General features: G+C 40.5%; 1 protein-coding gene across 5 annotated transcripts in view; it reads right to left on the reverse strand.

Moving 5' to 3' along the window:
- Positions 1-394: 394 nt before the first annotated feature.
- Positions 395-25,378, reverse strand: part of FGFR2 (fibroblast growth factor receptor 2) — an 84,670-nt gene continuing 59,686 nt past the window's right edge. For all 5 annotated transcript variants that reach the window (XM_049809986.1, XM_049809985.1, XM_049809987.1 and 2 more), the window contains 9 exons: positions 17,572-17,723; positions 14,021-14,142; positions 13,280-13,390; positions 12,359-12,549; positions 8,763-8,885; positions 7,343-7,413; positions 5,406-5,543; positions 4,473-4,578; positions 395-709 (listed from right to left, as the gene is read on the reverse strand). In XM_049809986.1, coding sequence (XP_049665943.1) covers positions 545-709; positions 4,473-4,578; positions 5,406-5,543; positions 7,343-7,413; positions 8,763-8,885; positions 12,359-12,549; positions 13,280-13,390; positions 14,021-14,142; positions 17,572-17,723 — 1,179 coding nt within the window. In that variant the 3' untranslated portion in view covers positions 395-544. The remainder of the gene's footprint in view (positions 710-4,472; positions 4,579-5,405; positions 5,544-7,342; positions 7,414-8,762; positions 8,886-12,358; positions 12,550-13,279; positions 13,391-14,020; positions 14,143-17,571; positions 17,724-25,378) is intronic.

The raw sequence follows: 25,378 nt of genomic DNA on the forward strand, positions 1-25,378 counted from the left end.
ACATCCATTTTTAAATCAATACAAAAAATAATTCATTGTAAATATATATAATATATATTTATACATATTTTGAATATATTTACATACATCCAGCACCTATATACTGCGTTTGTGCTCTGTAAGTGTGTGCCAACATATATTTTCTCCAAATATTACAAAATAAACAAGAAAGGCAGACCCGGAGTTTGCCTCAAGTCCAACTGGTCCATTGTACAAACAAAGTCTGTTGCAGCTTACAGGAAGCCAGAAAATTGATAGCAATGGGTATCTAGACACAGTTCATAAACATTCTTCTTTGTTGGGAACATTTAAAAGATGCAAATTATGAGATACTTTATGTAGGATCTGACTGCTTTCCTCCAAGTTTTCTTTTCTTTTTTTTTTTTTTTTTTTTTTTTTTTTTTTTTTCTTCCTTTTTCGGTTCCCCCCCCCCATATTTCATATGTACAAGCAGAAACATTAAGGTCCTGGAGAAAAGATTTTGTTTTGTATATGGTAGGTAGCTTGATGTTCTTGTTTCTTTACTCCTCTGTATGATTTCTTCTCATGTTTTAACACTTCCATTCATGTGTTGGTACTTGGGAAGACAAGGTTCATAAGGCATTGGATCGGGAGAAAAAACAGAGTCATCACCTGAAGAACACGAACTCCTCGTGTCAGGGTAACTGGGTGAATACTGTTCAAGAGGTCCACTGAGGTCCAGATACTCCTATGACAAAAGAAATAGGTTGCATTTTTAGACAGTGAGTAAAACTGACAATAACATGTTACCACTGCTCTGATTTGGCTTGATTATAGAGCAGGTAAAAGACTGTTTAAAAACGACACTTATTTGTGTAACACAACTGCATTCAAAAGTGCCTGTTGCTTAAATATCTCATAAAACAAGGAGCTTGAATAGAGAAAGAAAAAACAAACCAATAACACGGTACTTTTCTGAAGTCCAACATCACCAGCATTAGCCGCGTCAGTGGAAATAAACATGCCAACCACATCAAAAGAGGACTTTTCACTCACAATGATAAAAATGAAATTTCATCCTAAATAGAACCATTTTTCTTTAGCACATGGTAATGATTTGGAGAGGGAAAGATACTTCCAACTTTATATTCCTTTGGTCACTTTGAATATCTGTTTTATATTCTGTGATATTAAATTTGTGTTTAAACATGCAGTGGCATACGTGCAAAAAAGAACTGAAAAGAAAACAAAATTAAATTCACTAGATCTGGGTTTTTTACACTACACATTTGTGTGTGTGTGTGTGTGTGTGTCCCAGAGTAGCCGTGACCAAAGCAGTCATTAAAAAAGGAAATAATATCTGCTGAATCCAAGTTTTGGGTTAAGGCTCTTTTGCTAGAAACAACAGTTTTGGCAGGAGAATAAAGTTATTTTTCTCCTTGAAATGTTCCTTCTCTTTCAACTTCTAAAGGCAGCTGCATTCATTTAAAGGCAATCTCTTCATTTGCTAAACCACAAGTTATGATCCTACTGACGAGACAAGTCTTCCACCTCAGTCAGTATTTTATGCTGCTGTGCTTAGGTTTGGGGTAATTTAGGTCTTGGTTAACGTATTTTTTTAAGTCAGAAATTCAATCATTACCATATTATTGTTAAAAAATGGTTATCATTTTAAAAGAGGGGAGGAATGCAAGTTTTAAATGCCAACAAATACAGTAGGCAGCAAGAGAAGTCAGTTTGGAACTATGGATCTATTGGATCCATACGGATCTATTAGAAGATCCATGAGGACAATCTTGACTCGTATTGATTCATTAGCAAACCAGTCCTATGTGACCAGTAATAATCAAGCATTTTCTAGACAGACAGAAGAAAGTATTCCAGTATTTTAAGAAACGGGGCTTTCTCATGGGGATATCAGGCATGGCTCATCATATCAAAAGGCTTGATATAATTCAGTTATGAATCCAGTATGAAAATGGGATCCTTATCCCTTCTTCAGCCTCCTTATCCAATGTCAAGGGCCAGAGTCACTTAAAGGGGCATAAGAAGTTTCCAGTATCAGGATGGTTCCTGGTGTTGATAGAACAACACAGCCATGAGGCTGACTCTTGGTGACTTCTGCTCACGCGGATCGGGGAAACATTGCACGCTGCTCTGGGAAACATGAGGATGGCTTTTGGGGGGAAAAACAACAACAACAAAACCCTAAAACCAAAACACCAACAAAACGCACCCCAACAGGTGATGATTCAGCATGGAGAAGAGCAAGACTTTACCATTTAAAGAGAAATCATTACTTTCGCAAATGCAGAAGAAGATATTATTGGCTGCCCTAGCAATTTTTTGAGTAAAAAAGGTAAACCAGGCTGGCCCTGTATCAACAGTGGCATTCTGGGGGGAAAGGGAAAGTGCCACCGTACTTTAAGCAGAAGTATTGTCACACTGACGCACAAAGGACCTGCGCTTCAGGAAAACTGTGCGGATTACACAAAATTCGAGGTCTCAAAAGCACAAGCTATGGAGGAAAATGGGACACACTGGAGTTCTCAGGAGATAGTGAGTGAGAATATGACGAGTTCTCAGGAATGTAAAATGTGCTGCAAAGACAAGTGAAATAATTTGCTTTCTATGTCCAGGGTAAATAGGACAAAAGCAACAGCTTATGTTGAAATATTAGAGATTAAGAAAAACTTTCAAAAAAGCAAGACTAACGAAACAAAGCAATACACTGTCAAGGGGTGATGCAGAAATACAGCAGTGGAGATCTTTAAGGACAAGTTACATAAACATCTGTCAGGAATGACAAACGTATAGTGGATCCTGCCGTAGGCCGATCAGATGGACTGGATGTGTTCCTGAGCTTTTTCCAGCCGTTTTTCCTATGATTCTAGTCTAAAGTCATTTACATAACCCTAGAGGCTTTTTCAGGTTACCTTTGAGATCATTCCAGGTCCATGAGCAGTACAGAATTGGGAAGGCAAGATGGTTAAACACACACAAAAAAGAAAGCAATATCCTTTCCCAGGCTTAGAATTGCAGCCCAGAACCTCCCTCTTGAATTTGCAAATGCATATCCAGTCCAAGCCACCCAGCGCTCCGCGGTGGCAGCCAGCCCACCTCCAACCGCTCTTGTGAAATCATATATAAATTAGGCAGGAAAAGATGCAGTCGGGACTGGATGAGGGGAAAACGGTAACGGTACGCAGAGCTGCATTACCAGCTCCGAAGGGAGTGCACGTTCCTGCCCCATCTCCGAGCCATTCCTGAAGGTGCCGCTTTTTAGGGTAAGCCTTAAAACCAGAATCCAGATAAATATATAGATGTTACTGAAGCCAAAGAATCTTTTTCAACCGGATCTACTGGGCAAACGATGATCATTAAAAATGGCATCTCTTTACTAGGTTCTCCTGTCATGTCTATTGCATGCTGCCTTTCCTAATGCTGCTTAATAATCCAGTTTTGATTTCTCCGGCAATTCTGAAAAATTAGAAATTCTGAAAAATGTTGAGGACCAATATAAAGCGATCCAAATCTTTTTTTTTTCTACCTTCCCCCCCCCCTATAAAGAAGTGCTATAATCACAGCAAACCTGAAAAATTTATTTTGAAATGGTCAAAACAATTTATTGCAACCTTCCTCTGTAAGAGTTTCATTCTTTTTTTTTTTTCCTCCCGTTATACATATCATTTGATAGGGAATCAATGATAGGGATTTGTAAAATATTTCTGGGACACCAAGCATTTTCTCTCAAAAGAAGTTTCCACCAAAAGAATCAACATTTCCATCACTTGTGATCTTCCTCAAAGATGCATGTGATTTAGTGATAAGAGAACCGATTTCCTGTGTGAATATCCTAATCAGTGTGTTCCTTGCTAAAACTAATAATATCTCAGACCTCTGAAAGAATGCTCTTCAAATAAAACCTTTTTGCATTCATATATCCCAACCTGAAGCAGTGTGAGGCAGGACCTTTGGATAATTGGATGGCTGTTCACATGTTCCCCGTGGGTCCTCGTTCCCTCCACAGAGAGCTATTTCAGTGAACCTAATTCACTCTCAGACATATAATCTGAAATCTACCATTGACGATTTCTCCTCTTCTGACCTAGATATCATGGCTGGGAATCAAACTGAGTCGATAAATGAAAAACACCATGAACTCTACATCTCTCCTTCACATGAAACTCGTATTGAAACACAAACATTGCCTCTCAACCTGCTGCGTGTAGTCCCTCGATACTGCTATGCTAAAACATCAAAAGAAGCAATGAGAAATGAAGAAAAACACTTTAAAGATGTGTTTCTGTTTAGTTACATAAATCAAGGCATAATGGCAAGAAACCGAGGATTTCATAGGATACATAGTTTAGCTGCGTGTAACCTCAGAGGACAACGACAAACAGAACAAGAAGACAACTTGAGCGGGATTTCATAATTGAATAAATTCCATCTGTCTCCTGAACCATTTGTCCTGATCAGCAGCTTATGGAGGGAAACAATTTACCTACCTCATTAGTTGTGAGAGTGAGAATCCGATCCAAGTCTTCTACCAACTGTTTAAAAGTCGGTCTCTGTGAAGGCACAGCATGCCAGCAATCTCTCATCATCATATAGCTGTAAGAAATACACATTTTCTTGGCTTAATTAAAATCACGCGTCCTTCTCGTAAACCTTTTCATACACAATGTTCTTCATCACAAGTAAAGCAGCGAGCAGCCACAGCCCTACACATAGACCACTGACTTTCCCAAAATTGTGCAATACTTACTCCCTTCCCTCAAAGGTGCATTTCACCTCCTGTATCTCTCTTGCCCGGTGTCTAAAGTACCTTTTTGTGGACCCAATTCTGTAGCCTTCTATCCCGCGAATTTCAATGGTATTAAATTACACATGCTTAAATATTTTTGCATGTAAGGGATTGAAGTCTTTGTGAAGTGAAGAAATTAAAATGGGGGAAAAAAATTTAAAAATAATTAAGGGCTATGCTGAAATATCAGAAGGGGACAACACTCTCCCCTCGTCACCAGGAGATACTGGCGTGTTAATGCAGAAGTTCCCAGATGTATTCTGTTGTGTACAAAACCACCTTGATGTACCTTACATATGATTAGTGGTATGTGTGCCATTTAGGAATTTTCATGTTAATGAGATTAAAATAAAACAAATATGGGTGTAAAAACACTGATGAAGACTCGCTTGTAGGTGATCTCTTCTTTTTTCAATGGGATCACAGCAAGGTGTGTAAAGAATTATCTTCTGTCAAACATTTCCTGAAGACCTTCTCACACCTTTTCTTTACATATCTATACGCACACATATATCCACAATTTCAGAGTCAAGTAATTCTGAAAATGTTTGATTCTGCTGGAGGTAGTATTAACCACGTGAATTCAGAACAGTTTGTGCCTTGCGATCCTGGTACAGCAAATAAGGGTCCTTACAGTTCATTGGTGCAGTTGGCAGGTTTATCCATTCGGTGCCCTTCTTTAAGCAGCTTAAAAAGTTCCTCCACTGGGATTCCTGGGTAGGGTGATCCTCCTAATGTGAAGATCTCCCACATTAACACACCAAATGACCAACTACAAAGCAAAGAGAAAACTGTGTTAGTAGATCTGCCTCTTAGTAGTCCCTCTTACGAGATTGCTTAAATCAGCATCTGCCTGTACATCAATCTGTGAAGTGCATCAGACGCAGCGTATAGAACAAAACTGACCTGAGCATGTTCTCAAACACGGTTTTTGCCTTTGTCTGGTGTGCGCCGAGCACCCGAGTTTCCAGGGCTACTGCAAAGAACTGCGTCTTCACAGCTTAATTATTTACAGAACACTCACAGCTGAGCTGGATTGCAATTATGTGGCAGAATATTTTGGAAAAAGCAGACTGCTCAAAACAAAAAAAATTTTGCATCACTCTGCTCTTCTTTTTTGTTGTTTGGTTTTGGGGTTTTTTTGTTGTTTTTTTTTTTTTTTTTAATTAATTTTTGTTAGGAAATGAAGGAGGATAATTTTAAGCCAGTTTTCCTGCCTGCTTGCTAGCTCCTCCAGAGCCTGCCTCATCACGCCTTGCTGGCAACCTCGGGCTCTTTGGCAGGCAGCTTTGCCAGGTGAGCAACAGCACACAGCTTGCGCTGGCTCCCGAGGTTCTCCGCAGCTCTCCCAGCTTTGCAGCGGTGTATTTTAGTAAACTGTTTGCACAAACTTACAATAATATTATCTTTAGTTGTCTTCAAAGCCACCATGGGGCCAAGAGTCTCCAAGTTCCAGCACTGAAATCCTCACGCTACCCGGCTGCTGAGGAGCTCAGACTGACTTTCAGTCCTGAACCAGTGGTTTAAGTCACATTCACTTAAATATTTTGCCAAGATGTTATTTTAAAACAAAAGTTTGATCCACCCTTAACCTGTGTATATAGTTTCCTTTGTAAGTAATGTAAAGATTGCAGGAAAAGCCTCAGTAAATGCTTGTCTTAAGGAGAGAGCAGCTTGGGAAGTACACTCAGAGTAAAGAAAGAGGAGATACCTCTTATTTTCTCCACCCTGCCCTTTTTCTTTTTAACCCTGCCCTGACATGCATAACCTTTTACACCTGTGCTGGGAAGCATCCAGCCCTTTACGGTTAACAGCTTCTCTTGGAGAAATAAAAAACATAAGATCTTCATCTGCATTGCATAAAAAATAACACATCTACTTCAAGCACAATGCACGCGAGTACTGTAGATGGGCCTAGGAAACTGTAATAGGAAGCAGAATAAATCCTGAGCAGTTGCATCAGCCAGCGACTCTGTGCACGTATTAAAAGATTTTGAAGTGTCAGAGTCCAATGATTTCCTGCTACATGTGATGTACTGCTGGGAAGCAATAACACTTCTAAAAATCAGAGAAAACTTCTCCACTATATCCAGCCTATGTTTTATTATACCTAATCTTAGCACAAATTTTTATAAGAAGTTTTCAGGAACTTTCTTTTCTTCTTTTCCTCTCTCTCTCTTTCTTCTCTTTTTTTTTTTTTGAACCTGAAGGAAGTCCAGAGTATGTCAAAAGCCAAGCAAATTAGATAGACTCTTTGTAGCTGCACATCCGTAAATAAGTTCAAGGGGGGAAACTTCCGCACTGACAGAAGGAGGTTAGCATTTTCCACCTTTCATGTGCTTTGAAGCTGGGCAGATTAGTAACAGAGCACTGGTTAGCAGTCTACCATAAAATCCTCACTTTCTAAGGGCAAGTCCTGTTCCATCTATTAATATGTGAAACAGAATGAAAACGCTTAAAGGTAAAGTACAACAGGAAAATATATTTAAAATATCCCAAACTTTAACAGATACAAACCAAAACAAGCTTCCCTCCCAGCCCCCAAAACTCCATTCAAATAAAGCCACTTACACATCACTTTGATGCGTGTAAACTCTGTCAAACAGAGCTTCTGGAGCCATCCACTTTACTGGAAGCCGTCCCTGTAAGTTTGGAGGGGAAGGGAAAAAAAATTAAAACGGTAGCAATTGACAGGATGATTTCAACACCAATTTTTTTTAAAAGATGAATCAATTCTCAGAGAACAGTCTGCTAATGCAAACCAGCACATAATTTACCTTTAAAATTTTCAGGGAAAAAGTAGTAAAATGGGCTAAAGTAGGGATACCGTTAAGAAAAAAGGATATAAACATGGAAGATAAAATTAAAAGCACTGAGGGCTCCCAAAGTTCCCAGACTGCTTGCTAGGAGAATGACAGGATAAGCAGATCAAAATTAAACAGATCATTCCACTATAGCTCTTTAAAGACAAGAAAAACAATCAATAAACCTCTGAAAACTAGGCCTGCCTGCAAAAATAAGTTGATCGCTAAACCCAAGAATTTTGTTTTCCTCTTCCACCTTTTGCAGTAATCCAACGCTCACAGTCACAACGGCCTGTTGCTTTGCACACAACGTCTGCTCTGCTCAGAGCCCAGGAATTGCATTAAATTTGATATGAAAACATTTGATTCCCTCCAGTACTGATGTACCCTTACCTGGGTACTTTATTTTCACAGATAAGCCACTTAACACGACTGTTAATAATAATTAATATTTATACAAAATATTAAAGTCAGTAGAACTGAAGGAGTTGTGCAAAGTTCCCATCAAAACCCGAATGTAGTTCGTCAGGATCTTAAGAGATCCCCTGAGAAGGAGGTATAAGCTGTTCGAACTAGACACCAATAACTACATCTGAAACGTTTTATCTTCTTGATTTGGTACAGGTTAAACAGCAAAACAGAGGCAGAGTGAGGAGTAGAAATCAATTTTCTCAACCTGTAGCCCCCACTTTGATGCTACCACCATAACTTGTACATAACAAGCTAACTACAGGCAAAAGGCATAAAGCTGTATGCATCATTACCACACATAAACAGGATTTCTATTACGGTTATTGCTAGCACTGTTTATACAGTGTTTTTCAAGATCCTAGGCTTGGTACAAAATGAGCTGGAATCAACAGGAATATTTCCACTTCTTTCAAGTAATTGGAGTCAGGGACACACAAAAAACTATTCTTGTATTTTAGCATTTCTAATAAATCATACAACATAGGGCATCTTTGATTATCAAGGAGGTTAACAGAGTTTGCTTATCACTTTTGGTTATGGTTTTAACTGTCACTGTAAGAGGTGACAGAAACGCTTATGTCCTTGATCCCCTTTTTCTGTCTGTGATGAAAAGTGAGGCTGCTATACAAGCAGCCCATCAAGTTTATAACCGCAGTCTTGAAGTGAATCATTGAAATAAACACTTGTTTCCAGAGATAAGAAAACCGTCCACTTACATTAGTAGTCTTTTTATAATAATCTATATTGTTGATGTCTCTGGCTAAACCGAAGTCTGCTATTTTCATGACATTATTTTCAGTCACCAAAACATTTCTTGCAGCCAAGTCTCGATGGATACACTGGAAAGAAAAGAAAAGAAGGTGGAAAAAAAAAAAAAAAAAAGCCCCACTGAAATAAACTGCTGTAAAAGTGAAATTACTTCTACACCATAACTAAGTCACCTTTACAGTTTTTAACTTAAATCACAAGGTGGGAAAGCCACACATTTACTGCAAGCCTGTGAAATATGATTGTCTTAATTACTGCGATCCATCCCCTCAGCTGGTGTTTCCAAGTTGAACAACAGCCCTAAGAAGTCTCTTAGAAAAGCTCAGTTTATTTAAGACTTATATTTTGCTAAGGCTGAAAGCTTGGGTGGTGACCCAAACTGTGCCACACTGTTTGTGATTCACTCTCCATTACACACGCCCAGGTACAGGTCTTGCAGCACTTTCATTACAAATACTGTTAATGAGCTTTTTATTAAATTGTTTCTCTTAAATTGTGTCATCTCACCAGAGCTAAAAACTGACAGTCTGTATCAGTGCAACCATTTTCACTATAAAGGTCTTAATACGAGATATATCCACAACATATAATTTTAAACTAGATGTCTAGTGTGTAGACATAGGTGCCCCATTTACTTCAACCATGAGACCGTAACAATTTAATTAAACCAAAACAACACAGTCTGGGCTGGGCCGTTTGATACTGAAACTAAAAATGTTATCGCCCCAGAGATTTTTGCCTTCATGTTAGCGTTATCCTGAAAAAGTGCAACTGATTCTTGACACTGAAAGGACATTGTGACTGCTCTGGATATTATTCCTGTGTTTAAGCAACCTTATTAGGGTTGATGGCAGCAAGGGCATGGTAAGACACATTGCATTTGGAATCCCCCCAGGATATTCTTCTAGTTTTCAAGTTAAATATCTTTTTTTTTTTTTTTTTTTTTTCCCCTCCTCAATTTTGGATTACTCTTTATGTTGTCCTCTTTATTTCAGCATGTGCATAGACATGCTGGAATGAACCACTACAAAAAACTGTACAACAGCCAATTTCTTTCTTGCATTATAACTTGCCCCAGCAATTTTCTGAGATCTCTTATCCTGCATGGGTAAAATAAGACTACAAAGCTTCTGCTCCTCACTGGGTTAGTCATGGGGAACTGCCAGGAAAAACCTGCTCCAGCAATGCCTTTATGTACACAGGACCAGACAACAGCACATGCTTTCAGCATCAAATCAGTCTTCTAATTCAGCACCAGCAATGCTACGGTAGCAGAAACCACAGAGACCAGCCTTCCTACTTCCCCATCCCTGTTCTCAACCCTGCAAGAACAGCCGCCGAGACACTAGGAACTCAATTCGGTTGCCCAAACAGAAGTACACATTGTCATCGGAGATGCCCTGTGATATCCAAGGTATCTTGATGAGACTACCAGGGATGACACAGGATCTACAGCAGACCCCTGCCTTTCCAGAACGGCAGGCTGGGGGTTCCATAGAGCACCTCAAATGGCATGTTAACACCTCTGAGCAAATACGCCAAATGATTCAAACCCTATTATCTTCTCTCAGTATATTTCTGCTTTCTCATACCCTACAGTTTTACAACTGAGACTCTTCCCATCTTTGAAATGGTGCCATTACTGATTTCCGTATCTGACAGGTTTCATAGCCGACCCTCTGGCCCTAATGATTTGCTGTCTCTTTGCAATTATCTGGGCCAGTCCCTGTATCTGGAGCTCCCCTGTTCTTGCGCAGTACTGGCATGACGGAGAGGACGTGTCAAGAGAATTTTAAAAAGCATCCATCCAACTTTGGAAATGGAATATTGTTTCTAAGTACAATTGCTTGTAAGGCATAAACTTTTTGTAAGGCAAAAAGTAGGTACCCAAATATCATAATTTTTTTTATTATTATTATTATTATTTTTTGCTTTTTTGAAGTCTCAGTGAGCCATTTATTGGATTGAAATAACAAGAACACTGGCCTTCTCACAGTTCCCGCATGATGGAAATACCGTGAGAAGACCAGCTCTCTTATTATTCCAGCTCAGTAAATGGATCCCTAAGGGGAAGAGAACTAGTGAAATACAAACAGAAATGGTGGGATATCTGAAGAACTGGAATGCGCACTTTTACTATGTGCTGCCTTTGTTTTCCCTCTGCCTTGTGCAGTGCCTCACATTCTGTCAAGTTCGGCGCTGCGCTGATCAAGTGTTTTTGCAAAGGAACTGGACGAAGGATGAAACGGTTCTGCCGCGTGCATCTGTGCGAGCACACACCTTCTTGGCACTATCCTACAACAGCACTTCAGAGCTTCTTAGGCGGATGCTTGTTCTCAAGGTTTGCCAATCAAAAGATTTATTTTTTCCTTTCACACCACTTCTATTTTCTTGGGACATGGCTCATTGCCAGGCAAATGTTTCATTACTCTTAGAAAGAGATATCCTAAGGTGCTTTACCTAATACAATGCTCATGCTTACTCCATTAGAAGATTTTTGTCTTGGTGTCATGCAAGTCACCCTGTCTACCCTACTGTGCTGAGAATTACCATTTCAAAATAAAAGGATAAAAGCAAAATTAGATCTCGATTCCCCCTCCCCCTAGCCTCTACAAGTGCAGAAAAGCAATAAAAAAAATCATGACTCTACACAACAGGAATGGAGGTTTACACTCAGCTCTGGTCTTTGGTTAAAACCAGCTCCATACCTGGGAGCGGACATGACTGGAAATCGGTACAAACCCCACTAACCACTCCACATCTTGCAGGAAGTGCTTATCATCAATATCTGGTGCTTTGGTTTAGCCATTGGGTCCAAACACCAGCCAAGATATTCAAGACTGTTTGTCCCCCAAGCCACAATATGTTTACAGAGTTAGTTATACAGGGCTATTTAAAGTTTCATAACTATAATTTAATCAAATTACTGGTTAAAAAAAAAAAAAAAAGAAAAACATTTGAAGGAAATTTGAAGAAGTGTCTAGGGACATGACAGGATAAATAAATTCTTTCAACAAGCTTGCTCTCCTGACAAACACCAGTTTTAATTAAAGCGCCTAATTTAAGTGACCAATTCACTCCATTTATTTTTGCCTCTCCTGCTCACATTTTTTGCCCCGGCAGCTAGTGGTCTTCTCAACTCTGCCTGTTATCATTCTGTAAATCCTTTCAGTAACTGAATTCATTTATTTACATCACTATGTGAGCTAATTTGGTCAGTTTGACGGGAAACAGAAGGCAAATGGTGCCTGATGTCTCACGGGTGGAGTAATGTGACTTGTGTAATCAAGTGACCACCTGTGCTTATGAATTCAAAGTGCAGATATGTGCGCAATATTTACTTTAAATGATCCATTCTGGGCCTCATTTTTGCAATACTGTTGAACAGAGATTAAAAACTTTAAGTGTATGAATTTTCCCACTGATTTTCAAGAGTACGGATTATGCAACTTGTTTGAGAAAGATCTTTCTCCCAGCAAATTCTTGAACACAAATGAGATGAGGCACCATGCTCTTTGTGCAGTATTTGCTGAGTTCTACCTACTTTTTGTGAAGCCAGGTACTCCATGCCTCTTGCCAACTGGTATGTGCATGACACTAAGTCCTTGAATGTCATCTGCTCTTCTGGTACCCTGTTAATATCAAACGAATACTCCATCCCCGGGGGGCGGCGTGCTCGCAGGTACTCCCGCAGGTTTCCTTTGGAAGCATATTCGACTATCACGTACAACGGACCTTTGGATAAACAGAACCGTGTGAAAACTGGAGTAAGGTCAAAGGATACAATGGTTTTATGTAAAGAAGCTTTGAGCATTCTATAATAAACAAACTAAAATAATAAATGTTTAACTGTGAAATCACTAAGCACACAACTTGAAAGAAAAGGAGGTCCGGACTTGGAGAAGTGACTGGTGCAAAGTGGCTGAAAGTACCTAAACCCTGACCCGGTGCCTATTCCTTCCACTCCATGCAATATACTGAAACGCAAGCATTTTCCATCAGAAAATGGAGTAAGATCTCAAACAAGGTGAAAGTGCTTCTTAAGATTTTTTTAATTTCCAGAGTTTTATGGCATTCTGCATCAATTTACATGACATTAACTAGCTTTTAATAAAAACACTGTGGTCTTCAGGGAGTAAAAGTGGTCATTTCAAATTCATGGGATACGAGTTCCACTAAAGCAGGACTGACAATTCAGAACAACAGGCGTGGGTAAAGCCCCTGTAAAATGCCATTTTTTCCCTACAGCAAGGGATTAGAGAGTTTTCACATGATATAGTACCCTTTCTCACATTAAAGCTGCAAGTATAATGAGAGACAGAAGTTAAAATATTGCTGCTAAGCTAGGGAAATATCTAAAAATCCCATCACGGCATGACTGCTTCCTTAAAAACTCTTGAAAAATTATGATTAACGAGACTTTCACAGACCTGTTGGAAAGTGCTAGTTTCTTTTCTCTACTCACCATCCTGGGTACAGGCTCCAAGGAGATTGATGATATTTTTATGCTTCCCAATCATCTTCATCATCTCCATCTCTGACACCAGGTCAGACAGATCTTTTTCTGTAGCATCATCTGCACAAGACACAGGTTCAGTTCATATTTTCTAGCGTGCCAGCCTGAACTTCACTAAGGCTCACCAGTTGGTGTAAAACGTGTGCTTCAAAAGGCGGAATACAGGACTTGTTTTCCAGCATACACTGTACGTTATACAAAGTCAGTTGTTATGTCCTAACAAAAAATAGTCTCAACCTCTCTGATGGACTGACCATCTCTTCAGTGTTGTATGTTATGAGGCAACACAGTAACATCCGACATAAAAACGCTGTCCTTAGCTATCAAACCTCCAATAACTCTGCCTTTCCTGCAAACTAACCTTACAATTAAATTCAAAATAAATAGGCACCAACCACCTGGACTGAATGGGCTGGGATCTACACACGGCCAGCCTCTGACATGAACTAAACTAAAAGCAGAGAGACCCACACGATGCTAATACATCTCCTGGCTCCTAAATACTCACTGCTCAAGATAAACAGGCTGTCAAGGGTGCAGATTTACACCCCAGACTGCTGAAGGCTGAGGTCAGCTATGTGCTCTTTGACCCCCCCATGATGACAGGGTTCAGATGCCACAAAAGAAACTTTTCGTAGATGAGAACTGCCATATCACCCATTCTGATCCCTAATCACCCAATTTTCTTACCTTTCAACATCTTCACTGCCACAGTCACCGCTTCTTTTGGCCTGTCTTTGTCAATCCCCACCGCTTCGGCCATGACGACTTGCCCAAAGCAACCTTCTCCCAGGGGTTTACCCAGCGTCAGCCTGGAGGTGTAAACAGGAGATTAACACACAGCATCTGGTGAAGGGATGCAGCCAGTGAAATTCCAGGGCTAAATATAAAAAGCTTTCAACAACTTGCTGTAGCACGAAGCATTTATCATATGGAACTAATGAGACTCCGGGTGCGCATCGGTTTTCACGCGCGCTGCAGTATGTTTTCTTAGGGGTGGTATAGCGAGCACCTCAGAAGGGCAGAGCAGTTGCTAAACCCAGCTTTTAAGCTCTCCCTCTCCTTGTAATAAGAGGCTGTACACAACGGCTACTGGCGAGACACAGCATGGAAGGGCAGAGCTTTCAAAAAGCATCAGGCCGCCGCTGAAATTCAGGAGCAGCCAGCAACACGAAAGCTTCTCCTGTCACCGTAACACGGACGGTCGTCGTCTTTTTCACGTTGACTGAAAGGAGATGAAAGAAAAGTTTCTTTGTATGCGTTGCCATGTGGTCGCTTTCAGGCAGCTGATGATTAGCGTGGTAAAGGGTGGTATTAAGAGCAGGGGGGGATGTTTTAAATATTATTAACTCCTGTGATATAATGACACAGTGCGAACAGAAAGGAAAAATCAAACGTGCTCTCACGCAGCTTCATTTTAGCTCAAAATTCATATTCGTGCCTCCTGTTTGGGGCCGCGGGCCGCAAAGATTTGCCGAATGATCTCTCCCACCAAAGGGATTAGACAGGACAGAGACGGCAAGTAAGCAGACACCGTGTTTGGGTGCAGCTGCGGGTAATTATCACACCCCTTTCTCTTTCGTGTGGCTGACGAGGTGGCCAGACAGCCGCCTTCTTGCGGGAGAGACGAGGGAGAACGACGCCGAGAGAAGGGGAAGGACAAAACGGCCAGCGACAAGCGTGCGGCGAAGGCTCGCAAGAGGTTACGGCGGCGAGAAGCCGGGCAAAGATGCTCGCGCGCCTTGAACGGCCGCCAGGAGCTGCCATGGCCGCCGGCTCGGCTCTTCTGCTCCAAATCCCGCAGGGGGGATGCCCTCCCTGCCTTCCCTGGCACAAAAGGCAGCACCTCGGCAGGACAAAGCACTTGGCAGATCCGAGCATCCCCTGCGAGCCCTCTTCTCCACAGCCTCCCCACCCACAGCAAGATGGCTCTTCTGACATCCTCGTGCGGTCCCCCCAGCGCTTTGATCCTTTAAGGGGCGAGACGGGACGCTTTATTTACCCACAGCTGGGTCTAGCACAGTGGCCGTTTCTTGGCTGCGGGCTCTTTGCTGCCACAAGCGTCAATGTACGAGGGTCGCAGAAGGTGCCTCCAGCCTGTGGCACCCGGGCTCCGCTCAAGAGAGCGGGAAGCAGAGATTGGGGGAAACTGAAACTCCGTTATAATCACAGTATCAATGTGAGAAACCTTTTAAAAAAGAGCCGTCATTAAGTGGGCTATGCAAAATGCATTTTGTGGAATGTATACCTGGTTGCAAAACCTGCTCAGCTGTAACAGACAGACGCAGAGATGTCAATCTCAGCGTTACGACGATAAAGAGATAAAATACAAAAGAAACTTCCAAGCCTCTGGGCAAAACCTTTTTGGTCCCGGCCTAAGTGCTTAAGGGCCAGATTCAGGCTCCTCGACTCGCAGACAACATCACCTAACATCCAGAAGCAGCGCCATGGCAGAAATCGGGGAGGGTGCTCGGCAAATCGGATGTTCTTAACATTATCCAGAGCAAGGGCCAGATTTGGATGAGCATTTTCATAACCGAGTCCTTCAGGTCTTGGTTTTCCGTGGTCAAAAGCACGATTCACAGATATGATCTACGTAAGGACTCGTTCTTAAAAGCATGGACTTCCACCTTCCCGCGTGAAATACAGGGAGAGTTTGTCATATCATCAACAGAAGAGTGTTAGGCCAGGGCTAAGTGGTTTGAAAACCCCGCTTATCTCTCAGGCACAAGACAGAAGCGAGACGCGGTTCCTCCCAAGGGCAGCCCACGGACTCCTTGTCAAATGTGGTCTTTGCCTTGGTGAGAATTCCTCAAGCTGTTTTGGATTGGTTTCTAAAGCAAACGTGAGTTTAAAAAGGTGCAAAGACTGAAGGGCAGCGTATGCTATGCTGAGGTCATCCTGCATTTTCTCCAGAACTAAAATTGAATTTAGGATCTTGGCAGAGAACAAACATTTGCATTGGAAACTGGTTAATTTATGTGCTATTGCCCTGCTAGGACTAAAGTAACAAACCCCTCATTGTGTGCCTCCTGCCCCCCAACCTAATAAACTGCCTCTAAATAGCCTCCTTTCATTGCAAATCTGCTCCACCTACATTTGTGCTGAATGCCGGTTTTAAATGTTAGCACTCTAAAATTTTCCGCATTTAGTGTATCCCCCCAGGGTATGGGCTGACAGAAGTACATATACAGGCCCCCACTGTTGACTAGAATACTGCAGGTGGCAATTACAGCATTTTGCACTAGTTTTCAGCTACATCATTAAAATAATTTCCAGAACAGTTGTCAGAAGGTTCAGAATTACAGCTCTTCTATCCAAAAGTTACAACCCTGAACTTTCAAAGAGAACTGTTCATGATAAAAGGTGGTATTTTCTCAAAGCCACCTAAAGACTACTAGCTTTAATATATAATCATGGTTCTACCTGTGTTAATAGTATCTCTCTTTTGCATGTCTTTTTTATATTAAGAAATACAGTTTTCAGCTTTAATTAGATTATTCAGAAGCTCATTTTGCACAGTAGTCAACAGACTTTGAAGCAAATATTATGTAGCCATATGAATTTGCATATATCAAAATTCAGTATGCTCTGCTTGAAACCTAATACTCTTAAGCCACAGAAGTTGTACATACATGAACACAAAATGCAAAACGTCCCCCTAAATGAAAAATCATCATCTCCATTAATACAGGCTAATACAAAATTAACACAAGATCCTACCCAGAGTCCTGACAGAAAGAAAAGATTGTGTAATACCATATTCTATACTTTCTCTATCTCCTACATGATATTGTATTACCTATTTTATAAATATTAGCTAATTAAGTAATCAACTAAGAAACATGGTTTAAGGTACAGAGTTATTGCTTGGGGAAATCTTGACTGCCTCTCAACAATGCTTGTATGTGGATATCTCTCCCAGTCTAGATCATATATTTTGAAATAACATTTCAGATTAACTCCTCTGTTAGAAAAAGAGTGACATTTCAGCAAAGTATCTGAAAACCTACAAGAAAACCAGAAATAAAATCAGATCGACAGGCAGAGAAAATTTAGTTTCTACTTAAACTGATTTCAGATGATTGAATTGGATCTTGATCTTCAGAGGAGATTCAGGTAATTGAGGTGTTTCTTTAACTAAAGAAAACCTGGGAGACATTAGGAAAGATGCGTCCTCCCATACTGCGTCACGTTTTTCAGATATGCATAGGTAGTGTTAAGGGAAACAGGCTACATACTTATCTCTTGGAAACTCCCATTTTGGGTCTTCTGGCAATTCATATTCCGAGACTCCTGCCAGCATGGGGGCATCGGCAGTAGAGGAGAGGCGAGTAGTTATCCTCACCAGGGGTGTGTTGGAATTCATGGAGGAGCTCGAGTCAGCTGACACCTGTTGTTGCAATACAAGATGCAAAAAGGAAAAAAAAAAAAAGGCGGAGATGTAATCTTGACCCAATATCTGAAAAACAGCAGTACCTGATAACCAAGCCAGCTCAGAAGAACTGTATTAGAAAGTGGCTGAATATACAATCTTGTTTCTAGTGCACTATTCTCACACATTTACCCTCTCTTGTAAGCACAATACCAACTCTAATTGCTGCCAAGGCTGTAATTCTGCCCCATAGGTCAAAAACCATATAAGTTTTAACTACATTCACTCAGAAGAGAAATTAAATAAACTTTTCCCTCTTTTTGTTTATCAAATTAATATTTTTTTAATCAACTGAGAGTATATCACCACCCTCAGATACCTAAGTGGGCAGTTGGTACTATGAGCAGTTGTTACCAATAAGCTCTCTTCTTCCACTCGCTTCTAGTTGTCCATGTCACAATTTCTTTTCTCAAAATCAGGACACTATTTTTTGGTGTTACTACTAAATTGAAATTTTCAATTTTAATTTTGCAAAGGCTCAGGTACTTTTCAGCAGCGCCAATGATCGAGATCCCATGCATATTACTGTGTAGGAAATGCCGGATTCCCTGATATTTTCTAAGCATTCATTACTGAAAGCATCAAAAAGCTATCACAATAATTGGGGATACTTAAGTTTTCAGTTAACTACATTCTTAATTAAAGATTCTGCAGGCAACGTGGAGAAGAGCTTATAAAATTAATTTATAATGTCCAAAACTTTGAAATGTAATTCACTTTGGAGTATGATTTCTCATCGGCCTCAACACCAATACATTTTCTTTAGAGCATCAAAGGTACTTAACGATAACTGCTTTGCAAAAGGAGGCGGCTATTCCCATCCATGTAACAAAACTTGTTTTGGGGTGAATGGTGTATCTTCCATACGGCTCTTTCCTCAAACCTGCAAGCAGCAGCCTGCTGTGTGCTCCCCGCAGAGTTTCAAAGTGAATACGAACACAAAACAAAAATGCTTGTATTGCCACTCCGTTCCCTCCGTCAAGCGTGAATCCTCCTTCTCTCTTCAGGCCATGACAGTATTGCTCAAGCCCAAATCTGGTGGCCAAGACGGGATGAAGGTTGCTTTGCAATGCCATCGCTGGTACCTGTCCTCCCATCAGGTGGCAGGAGGTGCTTCTTGGCCAGCATCTTGGGACCCTGCCCAAGCTGGAAGCCTAGAACTTCAGAATAACTACCACTCTCGACCTTCGTCCTCATCACCTGGAGTCAACCCTGACACCAGGTTTGCTTATGTAAAGTGCCACCAGGCTACAATTTCGTTTCTGAAGTCTTATAACTAGACTAAAAAAAGCAATTATAAGCCAACAGATACTAATAGCATTAGAGTGCATATCACTGATACACAGTGATATGAACACAAAATCCTCTTGTGTCTCAAGACACCTGATAAGTGCAACTTAGTGCTCCCTTATTTCAAGTCCAATTAACAATTAGTGTTTCAGCCCACAGAATTACTTGAGCTCCTCAGAATGGGGCTGAAAAGCTTCTGCAACCATGTCATGCTCTTTCACAAGAGCATGTATTTTGACAAGACGAGGCTAAGGCTCTCATACAAATTTCTCATCGTGACTCTGACAACCTGTTTTGTCTGAGAGGTCTTTTGGCAGGTCAACATCCTCAAACCCATCTCATCAAATGGGGCTGGCTTCTTGACACATTTTTCTGAGACCAGAGATTAAGACTGGAAAGAGGTTTTGTAAGGAAGAAAGTGTTAAGGACTGCTATAAAAATAATTAACTTTGGTAATCAGTTTTGCAGCTGACTGACAGACTTCCTTGATATGAGAAGCTCCAGCTTCTGCATGCGAGATGTGGTATCTATGGAACAAGAGAGTATAACTGCACAAATAAGGCTACCATTCAAATAGGAGAGGTGGACTGCTTTCCCCCTTGTCCATCCAACCATCATTAATGTTAATATTTACTGTCAGCAAATATAAGTACCTGGCACATTCCTCTAGGCTAATAAATATGGTGACCACTGGGGATACAAAGAGAAAACTACTATTAAGGCAGACTACGTAGCTCTAAATAAATCAGCAAGTGAATACTGAACAGAGTGCTTCGAGAGAGATGCTGCTATGTCCAGCCTAGAGGGGAACATACCTGCTGGAGCTGAATTGGTCACTCAGAGTTGCATGGCAGGTCAGCATGAGAACCTGGGCTGGAATTTGACTTTTACTTGTGTTTTGCTCATTTTCATTATTTCACTACAGTTTAAAAATGATGCTTCATTAAATGAACTAGCTCAACACTAAGAAATGCGCAAATCTCCACAAACAATGTGTCAACTCCTCTGTCCCCCACGACTTCCCTTAGATTTCATTTCTCTTATTTCTGGTTTCCATTTTTAAATTTCTCTTACTGCAAACTTACTACTAATACTCTACAATCACTTCCTTCATGTTTCCAAAATCCACCAACCAGCCATTCTACCAAGATCTTTATTGAAGTCCTGATTTATTTATCAGTTTGTTTATTAACATTGCCTTTACTTTCTCACCTTCCTTTGTCATTATACCCATTGTTTTCATGGGACATCAGGAAGGCATGGAAGTGAAGCTGTAAAATTTAGATAACATCCGTTATCTATCAGAAATGGCCCAAAATGTTCTGGGGTCTTTTTTTTTTCAGGAATACAGTATTTGTATTAGACACTGTTCAGAATGCTGCCAGAGTTTCATCTTTTCACTAGCTCTTACACTCACAATTCAGCAGTCTTAGCATGGTTAAAACCTATAAACATAAACTTGCATCACCAGAGTATTTCAGTTTATTGCATTTCAAACACAGAAGTTAAATAGCAATAATGTATAGAAAAAACAGATGAAAGACTCTGCCAGTTTCCCTTTTAACACTATTGCACATGTTTAGTTCACACAATAACTGGATGATTGGCCAGAGATGCTGTAGGTAACCAAAGCGCATTAACGTGGATAGGAATGATGAGAAATCCAGAGGAACTACTCAGTGTCTGGGAGAAGAAAAATGGACTGTACTCCCAGGGAATATTCTTCTGATTGATTAATTGGAGCAGTACAAGGAGTTACAGGAGCTCAAGGGCTATAAAAATCTGTTCCAGAAAAGATGAAGCCAACCCACGCTGGCCTGTGGTTGGAGGAGTTTTTCTGTTTCAAAATGGCCTTTCACCTCTTCTGCAATAGTAAAGAATTAACCTTTGAACTCATCCCTTAAGCATCCCTTTTCATTGCCTTAGAGTGCACTATAAAACAATGAGCAAAACCTTACCAACTCCAAGGTCAGTAGACATGGTCAGCTTCAATCTACATCTATACATTTAAGTAACAGCATATAGAAAGCTTTTTCCCAGCTTGCTACTTGCAGCACTGCTCTCCCACCCCTTACCACGCAGGTTCAAGAACCGGTGACGTTCCTGCCACGAACCCCACATTTCAGCATGTGGAGCTGCTTTCAAGTCCGTGGACGCTCCTTTTGCTTTCAGTTACGCAAAGATTCAAGGTACATAGGACACAGGCATAACAGAGGCCATACTGAGTTTTTGCAGCGAGCTTGTAATTGTACATGGCTAATATACAGGCTCCTGGGTCACTTTTGGGTCTACCAAGTGCCAAGAAGCAGCAGCTGGACGTGTAATCAAAATGCATTAACTTCTTGGGCAATCACCCAGCTCACTAATATGTGCTTCTCGGAGATAAAGGAAAAAAGCAGAGCCAGGGCAAAGAAGCAAGGAAGGGCACCTCAGGTAGGAGAATTAGACATCTTCAAGGTCTACTCAGTGTGTTGATGACACCTGTTTTAAGTGAGGACACTACACCAAGGAGGTATTTTGAGTGCTTAATTAAAGCAAGGAAGGCAAAAGTCGGCTTAATTTGAGCAGAACACTGAAAGGACTATTGTGGTATATGTTAACCTCAACAGGAGGGCAGACTTCCACCGTAAAATATTCTTTCTGTGCTTCCTTTCTGCTTTTAGGAGGCCAGAACCAAGAAAAGTACCACCCTCAGACAAATTTTTAGCTCCATATCTGCATTTCAGAAGGAGAAAAGCCCACTGTGTCCAAACCTCATGCACCAATGCATGATTATATCCCCATTTTAACAACACATTTTTCCATGCTGTATTTAATCAGCTCCAAGATAATGCTCTACAAGCATTTCTAAGCAGTGGAGCATTTAAAACAAACAAATCTTTGCTGGAATCTTTAAATGCCATGTGGCAAAATCAGCTGCAGAGCAGTGTGTAATTGTCTGTAATTGATTATGAAGGGTGTTTTCCTCCACTGATGATTTATACCATGTCCCAAAGCCTAGATCTGTCAGTTCTGGCACTCATGCTGTGAGATTTTAGTAGCCATGCAGTGATTTCCTATAATTGTCAGTCTTTTTGAAGGCTCTGCTATAAAAGTTAATTTGAAGTCATATGCGTATATGTATATAAATATAATTAGTAAGTAATGCTATTAGCTGTTGATAGAAACAGTCCATCCGAGTGACTGGATCTAGGAAAATATAAGGTTAAATGCACTACATGAAGCTGAGGATTACTAACATTAAGTACTGATATTTAAAACACATACAGCACCACCACTTCATGAAAAGCACTCCTCTTGAAACACACAACAACAAAATAACAAACGAGTACTACTAGGCAAGCCAATGGTTTCCCCATATAGAGAAATCCAAGGATAAAGCAAGAAACTAAAATAGGTATTAAGGTAAGTTCCTTGCAAAATATCCTACTGACGGTTGTGTACTAATCTTTGTATGTCAGAGCCCATTCCTCAAAATGAATGATATATATACAGCTCAATACTACGTGAAATACTGTTACTTTACTTGTTGCAGATTTCTTTTTTTCAGGTTTCAGCTGCCATCATCATTTCAAATCAGCTATTTTGCTGGGTGAGCTTAAGTCTTACTTTAAACCAATCAGTCTTTGTTCATCACAAATACACTCATTACATCTTTACGAAGGATTAGACTCAACAACAGTAGATACAAATTAATGGGAGTATATAAAATACTAAGCATAAGAAATCATCCCTCCCTATTTAAGACACGTACATACACCCAAGCTGAAGGGATCCAAATTTGACAGATTAACTGTGATAGCACTAACGAAATGCTCCAGTGATGACAAATACTTGTACTTGACTTTGACTGGGCAAGTCACAAGAGATGGGACTGTCTTTTTGTCTGTTTCAATTACAATTTATTTGTGAAAACTAAGTACTACAAAGCAGATGTATATCCTTATCGAAGGCTACTCTACCTTTTGGTTCAGTGAACGTGTCACCTAGAGCCTATACAGCAAATCGGCTTGTGATGTTCAATCCTATAAATACTTCTTCCCCCTCCCTCGCAAGCTGGTACTTATATACAGAACATGGTTAATACCAACAGAGCACTGCACCTATCTGCTTTTATATAAAAGAAGAGGAACTGCTTGCTGGATTTCCCCGTAAGCAGTTTCTATTTCGAAAACCAAGTACCAGATCCTAGTGAGGCTGAGGATTGTAGGGGGAGGGAACTGATAATTCCTGACTTCATCATGACCCTTCCTATGAATGTGAAAAGAACCACATTTTGGCAGGAAAAAAATGCCTGCACGTGGGGAATGATAAAATCCTGTAGTAGCTCAGACTAAATAGTGTACGAAAATCCAGGCCTGCAAACCAAACCATATGTTAACTCAGCAAGACTCTTAACCCGCTCAGACAAGATGGCATCACAGTCATGCAAATCCCTCTTCGGTAACCAGATAATTTCATATCCAGATCCTTCGGGAGCTTGACCCAGCAGCAGAGAGCTTTGAAAACAATATCAAGAATTCCCCAATCTATGGCCTCATTTCTCTGGAATTCCAACAAATCCCATCACCCAGCCCCGGATCTCTGCCCAGCTCCCACAGTCTACCTGCCACGAGCATCATCCCTGCTTGCTCTCACTCATCCTCTCAACAGCTCGGCCACTTTCTCCGTTCCTCCCACACACAGCACAAAGGCAAGGGAGAACCTTCTGTGATCAATCAATAAATAAAGGTTTAGTGACAAAACCCCAGCAGGCTTTAAATACTATGCTCTAAAATACAAATAAGCTGAAACAAAAAAGGAAGCCTGGCTATAAAACAGAACAGTTGAATAATCCAGAAACACATGCCCATTAAATAAAACACCTCCTGGATTATTTTTTAATTCTTCATTTGTGACAACAATTCCAAAATCCAAAACCAGCTTTAAAAGATGCAGAAAATAAAGAACTGCTGCAGCCTTAGAGACCAAGGAGATGCTAACTGAAAAATAAAGGAATCTTCACTGTTGATGAGCAAGTCTTCAGGGACTGCTCATCTCAACCTGCCTCCGCAAGCTAATACAAGCAATTAGTGAAATGACCAGTGAAATCATCAAAACAGAGACACAGATTTCTTTTAACGCTTATAGTAGTTACATTTTCCTCTGTGAAGATACAAAAGCAGAGAGCCCTTCAATGAGAAACTCCTGTTAATAAAAAAGTACTCGGGAGAATTGAGAGTAGTGGAATTTTTGCTTAGGGGTTGAAATAGGATTTGCACTTTCAAACTTTCCCAGTTTTAAAAGCAAAATGCCATTTTTGCTGAGAAAACATAGAAAACCAAAATAAACCGATAAAACCCTATCTGACAAGCATGCTGTAAGGCAGGGATTTTTTTCCTCTGTGAGAACAATAGCTTTGGAGAAGGTCCATATTGCATCATTTAATGATAAATAACTAAACTGAGGGCAGTGGTTGGCACTGCTGTCACACACAATGAAATAACACTCTCCCCCCAAGGAACCATTTCCAACTGACACAGCTGAGCTCACACCAAACCCTAGGTATTTTTTATGCCATTGACTTATTTCTGAGTCATTACGATGCTTTTATATTCAGGCAAAAATCTAATAAATGTCTTGTCTAAGCAGCTGATACGTATCTCTCTCTGGTTAAGTATACAACATTTGAAAAGCCTTCTTTATCCAGAAAGCTACACAGATTTTTAGCCATAGAGATGTGTGAATTGAGCCGAGGGCTTCCCATCACTCTTTCTGATACTCTCAGAGTCAAAAGTCCTTCTTCTTCCCAGTGATTTCCAAGCAAATGACTAAAATCATAACATTACCAAAAAAACCCAAGAACTGGCAAAGCAAGCCAGAAAAAATAAAAATTAACATTTTTGCTCATAAAACAAACCAAATATTTTTCAGATAGGACAAAGTTCATGCCCCCTACCTCAAGACTTTGTAAAATACTGCACTTCAGAGGAAGATGGCTAAAGCATTACTACTCTGTAGTATTTTTAACCAAGGAGATGTGGAAACCTTGAAACAAGGGTTCAGAAAAAAGTAATATTGTTCAAAGTCCCAAGCTCCACCCTAGCTCTGTCTGATCATGCATCTAAATCTCAAATACTTAAGCACACTGAAGAACTATTTTTAAGGCACATGTATTACTCTGACAGTGATAACATTCCGGACAGGCTGTAAAAACAATCTGCAGAAATTCTGCCCAATCTATTCATGGTGCAGATGAACCCAAACTAAACCCTCAGATCCAAACCCCCTGACCAGAGCCTGGATCCAACCCCCACAGATGGTCCCTATTTTGAATAACATGG

This window comes from Accipiter gentilis, chromosome 9, assembly GCF_929443795.1.
Source record: "Accipiter gentilis chromosome 9, bAccGen1.1, whole genome shotgun sequence".
NCBI lineage: Eukaryota > Metazoa > Chordata > Aves > Accipitriformes > Accipitridae > Astur > Astur gentilis.